An 18,443-nucleotide genomic window follows, 5' to 3' on the forward strand; every position below is an offset into this window, starting at 1 on the left:
TCATCCTGTTTCATTTATGATGGAGGGACTCTGAAAGTCACAAAGACTAATTTTATAAGGTCATCTGGCGGCCCTTACTATTCTTAAACGGCCAGCAGTCGGCCCTCGCTATTGTTAGAGATCCATCAACCGGCTATGCTTTGTTGTTACCATTATTAACGAGTGGGTCTCCAATACTGTTATTGCGTATTCAGGGACTGCAAGGGCTGCCAAAAATTTGGAGGCACTCCAATGCCCCTTGCAAGAGACGTAGATATGTTGATATGGTACATATGGTGGTGATATGGTGGTGGAGGATGAGGATGCGGAGGGCACTCCAATGCCCCTTGCAAGAGATGTAGATATGTTGATATGGTACATATGGTGGTGATATGGTGGTGGAGGATGAGGATGCGGAGAAGCAGGAGGACAAGAGCAAATAGACAAAATCAGGAAGCGTATACCCATGTCTGGGTGTGAAGACAGAGGTGCATGGGAATAGAGTTAGACCTCCCCAAAAAAAGACACTGTATTTGAGTTTATGCTACGCTGCTATCATTCGATGGTGTTGAGAAGTCTGGCCCAATCCAGCCCTTGTTCATTTTTATAAGAGTCAGCCTGTCAGCATTTTCAGTTGACAGGCGAATGCGCCTATTGGTTATAATTCCACTGGCGGCACTAAAAACCCGCTCTGACAAAATGCTAGCGGCAGGGAAGGCCAGGACCTCCAAGGCGTAGAGAGCCAGTTCATGCCACGGGTCCAGCTTGGATACCCAATAATTCTAAGGCACAGAGGAATCACGGAGGACATTGGTACGGTCGGCAAGGTACTCCCTCACCATCTTCCAAAACTTTGCACTCCTTCTCAGTGTACACCATGCCTCAGGGCCTGTGCGATGGGAGGGTCTGAGAAAACTGTCCCAGAACTTTGACAGTGTTCTTCTGCCTCTGCTGGATTGCATTTGTTGCTCTCTCGCCTGTACTCCTTGGCGGTCCAACGAACTGTGACCTCTGCTGCCGTTTTCAGATGGGAATTTTTTCACTAATTCCGCAACAAGGGCCTTCTCGTACTGCCCCATTTTATTAAGCCTGTCCTTGCTCCATCTCCATTATCTGCTATCCAACCAATAACCTTTTCACACTGCTCTGTGTTCAATAGTGGTGTTTTGCGGTCCCCTATTAAATGGGACAGGAAGGTCGAGCAAGAAGATGTGGGTGTTTCTTGTGGCACAATTTCAGCTTGCCCATGGCCTCGGCCTCGTCCTCTACATGCACCATCATCACCGTCAAGTCCACTTCCCCGTTTCTTGCCATGTGCCTTGCCCATTTTAAATGGAGGACAATATTTTCCACGTTCACTACAAATGGCTGGATTTGAACCTCAGTGATATGTGATACGTGTGACGGAAAACCACAGCTTTAAATAGCTGGCCTGTAGGTTGCCATTTTTCACAGTGACCTGGTGTCAATAACTTCACTAACACACTGCAACAAAATTTACATGGAGGACAGAAATGGCGCCAGGTCTTATATAGACCTGGTGACGCTGTGCGGCCAGTCAATCACTGTAATGCCACAACCAACATGGCTATGGCATTACAGTGTGTGGCAGGCAATCCCTGCATGTTCATTGGCTCTCTAAAAAGCATCAAACATGCAGGGAGGGGACCCAAGTTCCCACCCCAGCAACCCGGAAATACTCGCAGTGAGATGCTTGGGTGAGTACCGAGCAGTGTCGAGCACGTTCGCTCATCATTAGCCTGGACTAATCATACGGCAACCCCAGCTTCTGTGATATAACGCTAGCAGGAGACAGCATATTGATAATGACACCAAGTGGACAAAAAAGTTAACTCTCCTGCAAAACAGAAGAGGGATAATTATTGCAGCTTTCCGAATCAGCCTATGCCTCCACCCTCTCTTTTCCCTGCTGCTAGGAGCCAGCTGATTTCGGGACATACTCCAACCTGCCAGGACAGCGGAACACCACCCCAAATTTGCAGTTGCATTTTTGCGCAAGAAAAAATTGGGACCTGAATCTTTTGATGAGAATCTCTACAGGAAAGTCTTGTGCTGCAAAAGATACATTTATATGAGGCACCAGATTCAGAAATCACCTATCAACAGCACCTTAGATTAAGGGCACAGCCTAATTGAGCGATATTAACTAGTTTGCTAGCTCCACAGCTCATTGCCCTGTTGAAACTGGTGCACTACTCCACTTGTCTGGTCGATTCATCTTAGTATCCTTCCCTCTGCCTTGGCTGTGCATCATTGCACATATAGTGCATGGCCGTCTCACTGTGACCTCAGAAAAAGCTCCTTCTTTTATAATTTGACCTTACCTATTTTGGGGTCTATGCAGTGCAAATTTTGGTGTATACACATGCGCATGGGCGTACCCACCGTGGGGCAGGGGCACGCAAACCACACACCAGGGCTGGCGTCAGCACCCGGCGCACCCGGGCAAATGCCGGGGCCCTGAGCAGGCGGGGGGGGGCCCCTCACCGTCAGCGCCCGCTCCCCCTCGCTTGCTCAGGGCCCCGGCACCCGGCACAATACTTACCTCTTCCCGTGCCTCTGCAGCAGCTCCTGCTTCCTCCGCGGCTGCTGCACTGTGACGTCTCAGGTCAGAGGGTGCGGTGACGTCTTTACACCGCGCTCTCTCCTGAACAGTCACAGCGCAGCGCGGGATGAGGCCGGCGACGCTGGAGTCTGGAGCAGCGGCAGCAGGTGAGTATTAGTATATGGAGGCCTGTGGCAATATAAGGGAGGGGGGTGAGGTGGGGGTGTGTGACATCCTGCATGGGGCATTACAAGGGGGGGGTGACATCCTGCATGGGGCATTATAAGGGGGGGGTGACATCCTGCATGGGGCATTATAAGGGGGGGAATGACATCCTGCATGGGGCATTATAAGGGGGGGGTGACATCCTGCATGAGGCATTATAAGGAAGGGGGGGTCATCCTGCATGGGGCATTATAAGGTGGGGTGACATCCTACATGGGGCATTATATGGGGGGAACAGCCTGCATGGGGCATTATGTGGGGGGAACAGTCTGCGTGGGGCATTATGTGGGGGGAATACCCTGCGTGGGGCATTATGTGGGGGGGAACAGCCTGCATGATGCATTATGTGTGGGGATCAGCCTGCATGGAGCGTTATATGGGGGCCAGTATTCTGTATGGAGCGTTATATGGGGGCCAGTATTCAGTATGGAGCGTTATATGGGGGCCAGTATCCTGCATGGAGCGTTATATGGGGGCCAGATATCCTGCATGGAGCGTTATATGGGGGCCAGTATCCTGCATGGAGCGTTATATGGGAGCCAGTATTCTGTATGGAGAGTTATATGGGGGCCAGTATCCTGCATGGAGCGTTTTATGGTGGCCAGTATCCTGTATGGAGTGTTATATGGGGGCCAGTATTCCGTATGGAGCATTATATGGGGTCCAGTATCCTGTATGGAGTGTTATATAGGGGCCAGTATTCCGTATGGAGCGTAATATGGGGGCCAGTATTCTGTATGGAGCATTTTATGGGGGCCAGTATTCTGTATGGAGCATTATATGGGGGCCAGTATCCTGTATGAAGCGTTATAAGGGGGCCAGTATTCTGTATGGAGCGTTATATGGGGGCCAGTATTCTGTATGGAGCATTATATGGGGGCCAGTATCCTGTATGGAGCGTTATATGGGAGCCAGTATTCTGTATGGAGCATTATATGGGGGCCAGTATTCTGTTTGGAGCGTTATATGGGGGCCAGTATCCTGCATGGAGCGTTATATGGGGGCCAGTATCCTGCCTGGAGCGTTATATGGGGGCCAGTATTCTGTATGGAGCGTTATATGGGGGCCAGTATCCTGTATGGAGCCTTATATGGGAGCCAGTATTCTGTATGGAGCGTTATATGGGGGCCAGTATTCTGTATGGAGCGTTATATGGGGGCCAGTATCCTGTATGGAGTGTTATATGGGGACCAGTATCCTGTATGGGGCATTTTATGGCGGCCAGTATACTGTGTGGAGCGATTCGCCGGTTTCTGAGCTATTGTGGAATATACAATAGATATCACTGATGTAATGTAAGAAGTGAAATCTTTGCATTGTACTATATATATATTTCTCTTCGGTATCTGTGACCATGGCTTGCCCCCCTAGTTTTGATCCTGGGTACGCCCATGCACATGTGCCCTCTACAACACCATTGCAATACATGTTTTTCTACCTTAAAGGTATAATACACTGGATAAACATATTATACACAATGTACAGTATAAATAGCATTAGTAGTTATTAGTAGTGCGTCTATTGTTTTTGAAAAGGCCGGCAGGTATAGCACACTTGCTTGTTAGTTTCTTATAGGACCATAACGTAACACAATTTTGGGCATTTTACATGAAAATAACATGTAGTGACTGCAATCAATTACCTTTAATTTGCAAAATATGCTTTCAATGTAATCTGGCAAGACATGGTGTAACTTACCATGTCAAGGCAAGTGCCACCAATTACTTCACTGAGATAGATAGATAGATAGATAGATAGATAGATAGATAGATAGATAGATAGATAGATAGAAAAATGCTTTGGTTAGAAAACATTTTTGTCCAAACAATTGAGGCCATGTTCACATCAGGTTTGGAATCTGCACAGATTGTAAAAAATATGCAAGCATGCTGTCCAGTAAAAAATACCAAGCCCCACAATAGAAAAACAATGGACACCCATTGGTATCCATCATATCAGGAACAACACAGATGTGAACACAGCCTGATACAATAAACTATCTAGATTGTTACCTTGATCCAAGCTACAACTGTTTAAATAGTACTTGTTTTGCAGTTCATAGATATTCTCTATTGTATTAAACATTCACAAAAATTAAGTGAAGCAGAAAGAACAGCTTATTCATACTTATGTTCACATTGTGGATTATCTGTATTGCTTTGTGTTTTGCTTTTTTCAGAAACCTACCTCTTGTCTGATCAGCAAACTCTCAAGTGTGGATTTACTACTAGTAGCATCTTGCTCTTGCTGCTCTAAGCAGACCTTATGATGTTCTATAGCATGGTAAGCATTCTCAAGGCTGTGTGCCAGAGCTGATCTTCGTTTTTCTGACCTAATAAGCTCATTTTTCAGTTCATTCTTCAAAAATCCATAGCATGAGGACCTACTGGAACTTAAAGTAAAGAAAAAATAAATTTACACACAGATATACAGTATATATATACATATAAATATACAGTATATATATATATATATATACATATATATATATATATATATATACTGCTCAAAAAAATAAAGGGAACACTCAAATAACACATCCTAGATCTGAATGAATGAAATATTCTTATTGAATACTTTGTTCTGTACAAAGTTGAATGTGCTGACAACAAAATCACACAAAAATCATCAATGGAAATCAAATTTATTAACCAATGGAGGCCTGGAATTGGAATCACCCCCACAATTAAAGTGAAAAAACACACTACAGGCTGATCCAACTTTGATGTAATGTCCTTAAAACAAGCCAAAATGAGGCTCAGTGTTGTGTGTGGCCTCCACGTGCCTGTATGACCTCCCTACAATGCCTGGACATGCTCCTGATGAGGTTGTGGATGGTCTCCTGTGGGATCTCCTCCCAGACCTGGACTAAAGCATCCACCAACTCCTGGACAGTCTGTGGTGCAACATGACGTGGGTAGATGGAGCAAGACATGATGTCCCAGATGTGCTCAATCGGGCAGGCCAATCCATAGCTTCAATGCCTTCATCTTGCAGGAATTGCTGACACACTCCAGCCACATGAGGTCTGGCATTATCCTGCATTAGGAGGAACCCAGGGCCAACAGCACCAGCATATGGTTTCACAAGGGGTCTGAGGACCTCATCTCGGTACCTAATGGCAGTCAGGCTACCTGTGGCGAGCACATGGAGGGCTGTGCGGCCCTCCAAAGAAATGCCACCCCACACCATTACTGACCCACTGCCAAACCGGTCATGCTGAAGGATGTTGCAGGCAGCAAATCGCTCTCCATGGCATCTCCAGACTCTGTCATGTCTGTCACATGTGCTCAGTGTGAACCTGCTTTCATCTGTGAAGAGCACAGGGCGCCAGTGGCGACTTTGCCAATCCTGGTGTACTGTGGCAAATGCCAAGCGTCCTGCACGGTGTTGGGCTGTGAGCACAACCCCCATCTGTGAACGTCGGGCCCTCATACCACCCTCATGGAGTCGGTTTCTAACCGTTTGTGCAGACACATGCACATTTGTGGCCTGCTGGAGGTCATTTTGCAGGGCTCTGGCAGTGCTCCTCCTGTTCCTCCTTGCACAAAGACGGAGGTAGTGGTCCAGCTGCTGCGTTGTTGCCCTCCTACAGCCCCCTCCACGTCTGCTGGTGTACTGGTCTGTCTCCTGGTAGCGCCTCCAGCCTCTGGACACTACACTGACAGACTCAGCAAACCTTATTGCCACAGCTCACATTGATGTGCCATCCTGGATGAGCTGCACTACCTGAGCAATTTCTGTGGGTTGTAGAGTCCGTCTCCTGCTACCACGAGTGTGAAAGCACAACCAACATTCAAAAGTGACTAAAACATCAGCCAGAAAGCATTGGTACTGAGATGTGGTCTGTGGTCCCCACCTGCAGAACCACTCCTTTATTGAGGGTGTCTTGATAATTGCCAATAATTTCCATCTATTGTCTATTCCATTTGCACAACAGCATGTGAAATTGATTGCCAATCAGTGTTGCTTCCTAACTGGACAGTTTGATTTCAAAGAAGTTTGATTTACTTGGAGTTATATTCTGTTGTTTAAGTGTTCCCTTTATTTTTTTGAGCAGTGTATATACAGTGGTGGCCAACAGTATTGGCACCCCTGCAATTCTGTCAGATAATACTCAGTTTCTTCCTTAAAATGATTGCAATCACAAATTCTTTGGTATTATTATCTTCATTTAATTAGCTTGCAAGGAAAAAAACACAAAAGAGAATGAAGCAAAAATCATATCATTGATCATTTCACACAAAACTCCAAAAATGGGCCAGACAAAGTATTGGCACCCTCAGCCTAATACTTGGTTGTACAACCTTTAGCCAAAATAACTGCGAACAACCGCTTCCGGTATCTATCAATGAGTTTCTTACAATGCTCTGCTGGAATTGTAGACCATTCTTCTTTGGCAAACTGCTCCAGGTCCCTGATATTTGAAGGGTGCCTTCTCCAAACTGCCATTTTGAGATCTCTCCACAGGTGTTCTATGGGATTCAGGTCTGGACTCATTGCTGGCCACCTTAGAAGTCTCCAGTGCTTTCTCTCAAACCATTTTATAGTGCTTTTGGAAGTGTGTTTTGGGTCATTGTCCTGCTGGAAGACCCATGACCTCTGAGGGAGACCCAGCTTTCTCACACTGGGCCCTACATTATGCTGCAAAATTTGTTGGTAGTCTTCAGACTTCATAATGCCATGCACATGGTCAAGCAGTCCAGTGCCAGAGGCAGCAAAGCAACCCCAAAACATCAGGGAACCTCCGCCATGTTTGACTGTAGGGACCGTGTTCTTTTCTTTGAATGCCTCTTTTTTTTTCCTGTACACTCTATGCTGATGCTTTTTGCCAAAAAGCTCTACTTTTGTCTCATCTGACCAGAGAACATTCTTCCAAAACGTTTTAGGCTTTCTCAGGTAAGTTTTGGCAAACTCCAGCCTGGTTCTTTTATGTCTCGGGGTAAGAAGTGGGGTCTTCCTGGGTATCCTACCATACAGTCCCTTTTCATTCAGACGCCGACGGATAGTACGGGTTGACACTGTTGTACCCTCGGACTGCAGGGCAGCTTGAACTTGTTTGGATGTTAGTCGAGGTTCTTTATCCACCATCCGCACAATCTTGCGTTGAAATCTCTCGTCAATTTTTCTTTTCCGTCCACATCTAGGGAGGCTAGCCACAGTGCCATGGGCTTTAAACTTCTTGATGACACTTTGCACGAAAGACCCAGGAACATTCAGGTCTTTGGAGATGGACTTGTAGCCTTGAGATTGCTCATGCTTCCTCACAATTTGGTTTCTCAAGTCCTCAGACAGTTCTTTGGTCTTCTTTCTTTTCTCCATGCTCAATATGGTACACACAAGGACACAGGACAGAGGTTGAGTTAACTTTAATCCATGTTAACTGGCTGCAAGTGTGATTTAGTTATTGTCAACACCTGTTAGGTGCCACAGGTAAATTAGAGAAGCATCACATGATTTTTCATACAGTGCCAATACTTTTGTCCACCCCCTTTTTTAGGTTTGGTGTGGAATTGTATCCAATTTGGCTTTAGGACAATTCTTTTTGTGTTTTTTCATTGAAGACAAATTAAATGACGATAATAATACCAAAGAATTTGTGATTGCAATCATTTTCAGGAAGAAACTGAGTATTATCTGACAGAATTGCAGGGGTGCCAATACTTTTGGCCACCACTGTATATACAGGGTGGGCTATTTATATGGATACACCTAAATTAAATGGGAATGGTTGGTGATATCAACTTCCTGTTTGTGGCACATTAGTATATGGGAGGGAGAAAACTTTTCCAGATGGGTGGTGACCATGGTGGCCATTTTGAAGTCGTCCATTTTGGATCCAACTTTATTTTTTTCAATGGGAAGAGGGTCATGTGACACATCAAACTTATTGAGAATTTCATAAGAAAAAACATGGAAGAAATGCTAGCCCAGGCTTCAAGTATCCGTTGTTTCAGATGCTGCAAAGTGGATTGGTCATCGTGGGCCAGTTGAATGGCCACCAAGGTCTCCCGATCTGACCCCCTTAGACTTTTATCTTTGGAGTCATCTGAAGGCAATTGTCTATGCTGTGAAGATACGAGATGTGCAGCATCTGAAACAACGAATACTGGAAGCCTGTGCTAGCATTTGTTCTGTGGTGTTGCTATCAGTGTGTCAAGAGTGGGAGAAGAGGGTTGCATTGACAATCCAACACAATGGGCAGCACTTTGAACACATTTTATAAGTGGTCATAAACTTGTAAAAAATTCATGAAAGAATAAAGCACACCATTGTTTTTCTTATGAAATTCTCAATAAGTTTGATGTGTCACATGACTTTCTTCCCATTGAAAAAAATAAAGTTGGATGGAAGCCAGAGGTGGTGCAACAAGATACTAGTGATTTATTGGAGTGTTCTTTTGTGTGTTTGTTTTTCATGATTCCATAATTTTTTCCTCAGAATTGAGTGATTCCATAATTTTTTCCCTCTGCTTGGTCTGAAAAAAATTACCCTTACTGAGTACCACATTTTTAATCTTGATTTCTTTTAGTGTTTATTAAAGCCCTAAAGTTGCCATTTGAAATTACTTTAGTTTTGTGAAATGTCTGTGATCTGCTTTTTTGCAACAACATTAAACAACTGAATGAACATCCTCCGAGCCCGGTGATTCCATAATTTTTGCCAGGGGTTGTATATACACACACAGTTAGGTACAGAACAGTGGAAAGTGACAAAAGTTTTGGCATTTTAGCTGTTTAGCAAAACATATTTAAGATGCAGTTATATAATCAATATGGACTTCTTGTGCAGACTCTCAATTTTAATTTGAGGGTATTCACATTCTAAATGGAGTAAGAGGTTAGCAATTACAACTCTTTAGTATTTGAAGAAAGAATCCGGCACTCATCGAGTTACAGAAAAATAATATCAGATTTATTAGCAATCCAAAAACAGTGACGTTTTGGTCGAATGGACCTTCTTCAAACTTTAAGGATATAACAAGCCAACAAACAGAAAAAAAATGAAAAAATTAACAAATTACTGTAGGAAAACTTTCTTCACTGAGTATATGGAGTGGTATCCTATCCTGGCACTGTATTTTCATACCGAGTGAGGTATATCTATATATAGCTCTTTAGTATGTAGCTGCATCTTTTTCAAGGGACCAAAGGTAATTGGACAATTATCTCAAAAGCTTTTAGTGGGCTGCATGGGCTATTCCATTGTTAATCCATCATCAATTAAGCAGTTTAAAGGTCTGGAGCTGATTCCAGGTGTGGCATTTACATTTGGAAGCTGTTGCTGTGAACCTACAACATGCAACATGTGGTCAAAGGAGCCCTCAATGGAAAGGGAACATCATAATTAGGCTATAATAAAATAAATCCACCAGAGAGATAGCAAACATGTTAGGGATGGCCAAATCAACAGTTCGGTACATTCTGCACAAAAAAGAGCACACTGGTGAGCTTGGGAACTCAAAAATGCCTGGATGTCCACCGAAGACAACAGTGGTGGAAGACTGCAGAATCTTTAGCATGGATAATAAAAACCCCTTCACAACATCCACCCAAGTGAATAACACTCTCCAGGAAGTAGGTGTGTCAGTATCTAAGTCTACCACACGGAGAAGACCTCATGAGAGCAAATACAGAGTGCTCATCACAAAGTGCAAACCATTAATCAGCCTTAAAAATAGAAATACCAGGTTAGACTTTGCCAAAAGACTTCTAAAGAAGCCAGCCCAGTTCTGGAAAAGCATTTTTTGGATAGATGAATCTAAGATCAACTTTTACCAGAATGATGGGAAGAAGAAAGTATGGAGAAGACATGGAATGGCTCATGATCCAAAGCACACCACATCCTCTGTAAAACATGGTGGAGGCAGTGTGATGGCATGAGCTTACATGGCTTCCAATATCACTGGGTCACTAGTGTTTATTGATGATGTGACTGAAGACAGAAGCAGCTGGATGAATTCTGACGTGTATAGGGCTATACTTTCTGCTCAGATTCAACAAAATGCAGCAAGGTTGATTGGACGGCGCTTCACAGTACAGATGGACAATGACCCAAAACATAATTCGAAAGCTACTCAAAAGTTTTTTAAGGCAATAAAGTGGAATATTCTGCAATGGCCGAGTCAATCTCCAGATCTCAACCTCATTGAGCATGCAGTTCACGTGCTTAAGACAAAACTTAAATGGGTTGTCCCACGAACAAAAGTTCATTTTAATCAATAGATCTTGGAACAATAATAATTTCCACAATTGGATGTGTTTAAATAAAATGTTCCTGTGCTGAGATAATCTTATAAATGTTCCCCTGCTGCATACTGCGTAATGGCTGTGTCTGACCGTACAGGAACATGGTCTGATCATACCACATCTCCTGAGCAGGGGAGGAAACAATAGAGTATACAAGTAGCACAGAATGGGATCGCAGATAATTCTTTCATTGAGGTAAAATATTGTTTAAAAAAGGCATGGAAATGTTTTACCTTACAGAAAGAATCAGCTGTGATCCCATGCTGTAATGTCTGCATACTCTTGCTTCCTCCCCTGCCCAGGAGATGTGGTATGATCAGACCATGTTCCTGTTATGGTCAGACACAGCCATTACACAGTACACAGCAGGGGCACATTTATAAGATTATCTCAGCACAGGAAGATTTTATTGAAACACATCCAATTGTGGAAGTTATTATTTTTCCAAGATCTATTGACTAAAATTAATTTTTGTTTGCGGGAAAACCACTTTAAGGCAGAAAGTCCCACAATCAAGCAACAACTGAAGTCAGCTGCAGTAAAGGTCCAGCAAAGCATTACAAAGGAGGAAACCCAGCGTCTGGTGACGTCCATGGCTTCCAGACTTCTGGCAGACTTTGTAGAAGAATGGTTGCAATTCCTAAACGTTTCACAGGATATTTTTATTCAACCCCTGTAATTAAACCTCAAAGTCTGCACTTCATTTACATCTCAGCTGTTCCACTTTAATAAAAAATATAGTGGCATACAGAGCCCAAATCACAAACATTCAGGCACTGTCCAAATATTTCTGGACCTAACTACATGCTGTATATATATTTATGTATATATATATATATATATATATATATATATATATATATATATATATATCTCACAATATAAAAAGTAGAGTATAAAGCATGTGTGTCACCCTGGCCTGGATGCCACAAGTGTAATTAAAGCTGTGTCTGAGAGCAAGGGGGAGGTTCTCTGGTCAGGGGAACATTAGCATGCAATGCCTCCTGTCTCAGGCCAGTAGGGGGAGCAGGCTGCCCCTATAAAAGCTGGTACTGGGGACAGGGTTAGAGAGAACTGGATTGCCTGTCTCAGCTTTGAGACGTGTCCCAGAGTGGAGCAGGGACAGACAGTTGATTGCACCTAAGAGGAAGTGTGGCAGTAGGAGAGAGCCACAAGCCAGAGACAAGAGGCGAAGAGAGCCTGTCTTGGCAGAGAAAAGACTTCATTTTACCAGACTTTGGTGTCTGAGGCTGGAAGGATTCCACATCCCCCAGCAGAGAACCAGCCCGCAAGGGACTGTACATTCCTTGGCCTAAGAAGCCTGGAGGCCCTGCCACAACCGAAGGGACCAGTAAAGCCGTACAAGGCTGGGAGCAGAAAGGAACCCACGTCGCAGGCCATACAGACGAGAGTACACGGAAAGCTCGGAAACGTGGGCTGTTCTCCTATCAGGAGGAGATAGTCAGAAGGAGCGCAGAAAGCACGGTAGGCCTACACCCTCACCCTGACCAGGGCCAATTTCCCCGTTGCTCTCAGACATCCAGGTCCCCTCCTAGCTGGGACTGTTTGTGGGTCAGTTTACCTGTTTCAGTAAAGACCCTGGACTGCAACTTGTTGTCTGTGTGCTCCTTGCTCCTTCAGCACTATCAGCACCGGGACTCTCACTACCATCACTCCCAACATCCACTATACTGCCCTGGGGCCGCACTCTTCCCGTGGGGAGTAACACTACCATAGCTGCACATCTCATCAGCCCCAGCGGTCTGCATGCAGCGGCGGTTCCTAATAACCGCAAATCCACGGGTGGCGTAGTCGGACATAATCAATATAACGGACTATCACTGGCCTGACCACCCTGAGCCACGGAACCGGGTTGCCACTACTACCCCCGTCGTTCCCTATTGCCCGGATCCGAGTGCCCCACGGCCCAGGGGGCGAGTCAGATTTGGCGTAGTCGGCAGGATTTCGTACCCGCAACCACCGGGTACTGCGTGCCTGAAAAAGACTGTTGTAAACTTACCTGTGGAGAAGTTTCCCGCCATCCGGAGCCGATTCCCGCCATCAGACGCCATCTTGGACCTTTTCCCGCCGTCTTCTGCCGTCTTCCCACCATCCGCAGCTGTTTCCCGCCATCGGACGCCATCTTTAGGACGCCGCGCGGGAAGAAGAGGGGCATTGACGTCAAAACCGCGCGAGATCCGAAGCTCCGCCCCACGCACCGACGCTGCGCAAGGTCCTGGAAGGGAGAGAGAGCGACGCTGACGTCATCGGAGTGCGACGCCAGGTCCTCGTCCAGAGCAGCAGTGGAGCCGCGGCCTACAGAAGAGGATCGTCGGAAGGTAGGCCACGCTTAACTAGGGGGGAGGAAGATGTCGGACACAGAGGAGCCCACTACCACCAACGCAGCTGCAGCAGCGGTGATGCCCTTTTCCCTGCCTTACATCCCTGGAGCGGCCTGGCTGCCCAAGTACTCAGGGGAGCCCCATGCCCTAACTGACTTTAAGGAAAGGCTGTACAGTTTGTTCCAGGTTTACCCCCTGACAGAGGAGCAGAAGGTCAGCATATTGACAGGGCAGTTAACTGGCGCAGCCCAAAGGGAGGTAAAATCATGGCCCACTGAGGAGAAAAGGACTGTGAAGGGTATTCTGGCCCGGCTGCGGGGTACCTTTGATACACGTACCTCCGCTGAAATTAAAATGAGGTTCTATGGATGTAAGCAGCGGGCACAGGACAGCATCAGAGACTATGCCCTAAATCTGCAGGAAGCCTTGAGGGCTATTCAACAAACTGACCCTGGCAGTGTGCAGGAAACCGATAAGCTGCTAACAGAACAATTCATAGAGGGTCTGCTGTCCAGCGCCCACAGGGCCCAGCTGCGCCTCATGTTCTTCCAGAACCCCGACCTGACCTTTGCCCAATTTAAGGACAGGGCCATAAGGGTGCTCCGTGAATCTGCAACCAGTGGCGCTATAAACCCCCGGCGCCCTGCTATCACCTACCACCAGGAGGCGGCGCCCTCCTCTATGGACTCCGTGGAGGCTGATGCACAGGCCCTGAACCAAGCCCCGTCGAAAGGCCTGCACCACCAAGTCCAGGAGCTGACCAGGAGCGTCGCGGCGTTGACTAGGACCGTCCAGGCGTTGCAAGTGGACCCGTCAAGACCCATCAAGCTGGCTTCAAGTCCGGAGGATGTCCCGTGGCGTCGACAGAGGAGGATCCCGTCGTTCCGGGGGAGGCCCACAGACCGCTACGCAGAGGATGGACAGCCCATTTGCCGCCGATGCAACCATCCCGGACACATTTCCAGGTACTGTAATTTAAACGGGTCCAACCTGGGGCAGAGGGCCGACCCCCAGGCATAAGATCACCAGGCCCTTATAATTGGCGTGATAAGTACGTTGGGGGGCGCCCGGTTTTACCCGTGGTGCTGGACGGTATCCCCATGAGCGCCTTGCTGGATACTGGGTCGCAAGTAACCACAATCCCTTATGTACTTTTTAAGCAGTATTGGACTGATGCTGATATCACATGGTATCCAGACAGTAACTTGAGCATCATCGCCAGTAATGGCTTACCCGTGCCGCAGATGGGGTTCAAGGAGATGACCATTAAAATTGGTAAAGTTGAACTGCCGGCACAGGGAGTGATTATTGTGGACATTGACCGTCATGAAAGTCACCCTAAAATAACTGTGGGTACTAACATAATTGAAAATTGTCTTTCAGAAGTAATTGTAATTCTACAACAGGTGGCGGTGAATGCTAGTTCCAGCCAACAGAGAGTCCTCAACAAGGAGATAAAAGCCCTGATGAGACGGCAGCAGGTAGAACTGTCTGGTGGTGAGATCGGTAGCGTAAGACTCAGTGATCCATTCCCCATTTCCATGCCTCCCAAAAGTGAAATGATGATCTGGTGTCGGACTGCAATCGGGTTGAGAGGTAGAGACTACCAAGCCATGGTAGAACCCGTGTACTCAGACAGCAGGCCCACCATTTTGACAGCCCGGGGGTTGGTTGATGTCCGTCATGGGAGGGTGCCCGTCCGCATCCGCAACATTGGGGAGAGGGAAGTACACTTACCCAGGTACGCTACACTCGCCAAACTGTTTGTCGTCGAACACCAAGCTATCAGGGCCGTGGAACCCTTGCCTCCATCTCCACAGGCGGAGGGTAATGGCTCCCAGAAACAAAATGAGGACTGGTGCCAGAAAGTCCACGTGGGTGCTGACTCCACTCCCCTGCACCAAAAACAAGGAGTCTACCGGGTGGTACAGGAGTACGAGAGAGTCTTTAGTAAGCACCCGCTAGACTTCGGCAGAGTAAAAGGGATAGAACACCACATCCCCACAGGGAGCCACCCACCAATAAAAGAGAGGCACAGACCTGTACCCCCTGCACATTATCAGAACGCCAAGGGTATGCTAAGGGAGATGAAAGAAGCTGGGGTCATTAGAGACAGCTGTAGCCCCTGGGCAGCCCCCTTGATTCTGGTCAAAAAGAAAGACGGCACCATGAGAATGTGCGTGGACTATAGACAAATCAACCGTATCACCCACAAAGACGCATATCCGCTGCCTAGAATAGAAGAGACTTTAGCCGCACTAAAATATGCTAACTTCTTTTCTACTTTGGACCTTACTAGCGGGTACTGGCAGGTTCCTGTGGCAGAGGCTGACAAGGAGAAGACCGCCTTCACCACCCCGATGGGACTGAGCGAATTCAACTGTATGCCTTTCGGGCTCTGCAACGCACCAGGGACCTTCCAGCGACTGATGGAATGCTGTCTAGGGCACCGAAACTTCGAGACGGTCCTCCTTTACCTGGACGACGTGATCGTCTATTCGAAGACCTACGAGGACCACCTAAAGCACCTGGCCGAGGTGTTCGAAGCCCTGGCAGGCTATGGCCTGAAGGTGAAACCATCGAAGTGCCACCTGCTGAAACCAAAGGTCCAGTACCTAGGGCACGTGGTAAGCGCGGAAGGAGTGGCCCCCGACCCTGACAAGGTCACGGCAATCAAGAGCTGGCCAAGCCCCTCGAACATCAAAGAGGTGAGACAGTTTCTCGGGTTGGTAGGCTACTACCGAAGGTTCATCCCCGGGTTCACTAAGATGGCAGCTCCTATGCAGGACCTCCTGATCGGACAGTCCAAGTCCAGAAGTCAAAAGCCACCCTTCAAGTGGGATAAACCGGAAGAGGAGTCCTTCCGCCAGCTAAAGTTGGCCCTCACTGGGGATGAGATCCTGGCCTACCCTGATTATGGCCAGCCTTTCATTCTCCACACAGATGCCAGTAATGTGGGACTGGGAGCCGTACTGTCCCAAAACCAACAGGGCAGAGAACGGGTGATCGCATACGCCAGCCGGAAGCTGAGGCCCACCGAAAGGAACCCGGAGAATTACAGCTCCTTCAAGCTAGAATTCTTGGCGGTGGTGTGGGCCGTGACGGAACGCTTCAAGCATTACCTGGCCTCCGCAAAGTTCACCGTGTACACGGACAACAACCCGTTGACACACCTGGACAATGCAAGACTGGGTGCCCTGGAACAGCGGTGGATGGCCCGTCTCTCCAACTATGACTTCGTGATCAAGTACCGGGCAGGCAAAACCAACGCCAATGTGGACGCCCTATCAAGAATGCCTCACTTACCTGAAGGTGACGAAGACCCAGAAGAGCTGGAAGAGGTAGAACTCCCCGCGTTTCACCGGTATGGAGCCGCTCAACACTCTCACCGCGTGAAGGAGGAGGATCTAACAACTGTGATGATGAATCCCCTACCTCACCACAGCTGGGCCGAAACCCAAGATAGTGACCCTGCTGTCCGCCTGGTGAAAGATCTGCTGACCCGGGAAGACGCCCGCCTAGATCCAGATGCCCCGGAGGAAGCCAAGCAGCTATGGAAGGAGAAGAGCAAGCTGTTCCTCTACGAAGGCAAGTTGTGCAGAAGGATTGTCAACCACCGGACGCACGAGCTGACCTGGCAAGTCGTGGTCCCAAGGCGAGATGCAGCTATGGTCCTGGGGGCTTACCATGACAGAGCGGGACACTTCGGTTGGAAGAAACTGGAGTTCCTACTAAGAGGAAGGTTCTTTTGGGTCGGCATGAGAGGAGCAGTAGAAAAGTGGTGCAGAGACTGTGGCCCTTGTCACCTGAGGAGGAAGGACCGCACCAGCCAGAAGACACCCTTGAGGCCCATCGTCACCACGCAGCCTCTTGAGCTGGTAGCTCTGGACCGCGTCAAATTGGCTCCAAGCCGGTCTGGATACACCTACGCCCTGACAATCGTGGACCACTATTCTCGTTTTCTAGTGGTGGTTCCGGTAAAGGACTTGACAGCCCAAACAGCGGCCAGAGCCTTCCAGCAATATTTCTGCCGTCCACACGGGTATCCGGAACAGGTCTTGACAGACCAGGGTCCAGCGTTCGAAGCTGAAATCTTCCAGGAGTTCTGCAACCTCTATGGCTGTAAGAAGATTCGGACAACGCCTTACCACCCCCAAACCAACGGGATGTGTGAGAAGATGAACAATATAGTCATTGATCTCCTGAAGACTTTGCCCCTGGAGGAACGCAGCCTGTGGCCAGAAAAACTGCCGGACCTGGTAGACATGTACAACAATATCCCGGTGAACGCTACAAACTGCACCCCGGCTTACCTGATGCGAGTAAGCTGCCCGTAGACCTGGAGATGGGAGTCCTAATACCTGAGGACACCTCCCCGGATGCGGACTGGGATACGGAAAGGCAACTGCAGTACAAGAAGGTACAGGAGAGTGTGGAGAAGAGCCTGGCCCAGGTGAGAGAGAAGCAAGAAAGACTCTTCAATCAACACGCCCCTGCTAGTCCCCTAGAACCTGGTGAGCAAGTCCTAAAGCGAAAAAGAAGGCTACATAAGTTGGACGACCAGTGGGAAAGGGAACCCTACACCGTACTGCAGTCTGACCACGACAACCCAAAGGTGTGTGTAATCACCAAGGACGGAGGAGAAACCACTAGTGTCGAGCAACTCCGTAGTGCAGAAGAGGATCAGAGTGACCTTGAACCCGCAGAGGACAAGGAAGAAATGATCAGCACCGTTCTCGGAGAGTTCCCTCAGTCCTGGACTCGCATAAATGATGCCATAGTGGTACCCGTCCTGCATTTCCTGCAACCGGCACAGCAACAACCAACACCAGAGCCGGAAGGTGAAGAGGAGCAAGCGGTTCCAGAGGCAGAAGATCCTGTTCCAGCAGCCCAGGAGAGTCAACCCTCTGCTGACAGTGAGCCTGCCATGCCTGCGGTAAGCCAAATTACCCGCAGACAGCTGCCTGCCCTACCTGTACACCCAGCTGGTAGCTGTACCCCTAACGCTAGTGGGGAAAGCCAGGTTGGTCCACCACCAGACAGTGGGTTAAGGAGGTCAACCAGGAGCACAAAGGGACAGAT

At 47.7% G+C, this 18,443-nt stretch overlaps 1 protein-coding gene across 2 annotated transcripts in view; it reads right to left on the reverse strand.

The window, feature by feature from the left end:
* Window positions 1-18,443, reverse strand: part of LOC141150036 (uncharacterized) — a 228,162-nt gene that overhangs the window by 150,730 nt on the left and 58,989 nt on the right. For both annotated transcript variants that reach the window (XM_073636940.1, XM_073636939.1), the window contains exon 3: window positions 4,958-5,162. In XM_073636940.1, coding sequence (XP_073493041.1) covers window positions 4,958-5,162 — 205 coding nt within the window. The remainder of the gene's footprint in view (window positions 1-4,957; window positions 5,163-18,443) is intronic.

This window comes from Phyllobates terribilis, unplaced genomic scaffold (genome assembly GCF_046119375.1).
Source record: "Phyllobates terribilis strain yellow unplaced genomic scaffold, ASM4611937v1 Scaffold_1__5_contigs__length_1240528914, whole genome shotgun sequence".
NCBI lineage: Eukaryota > Metazoa > Chordata > Amphibia > Anura > Dendrobatidae > Phyllobates > Phyllobates terribilis.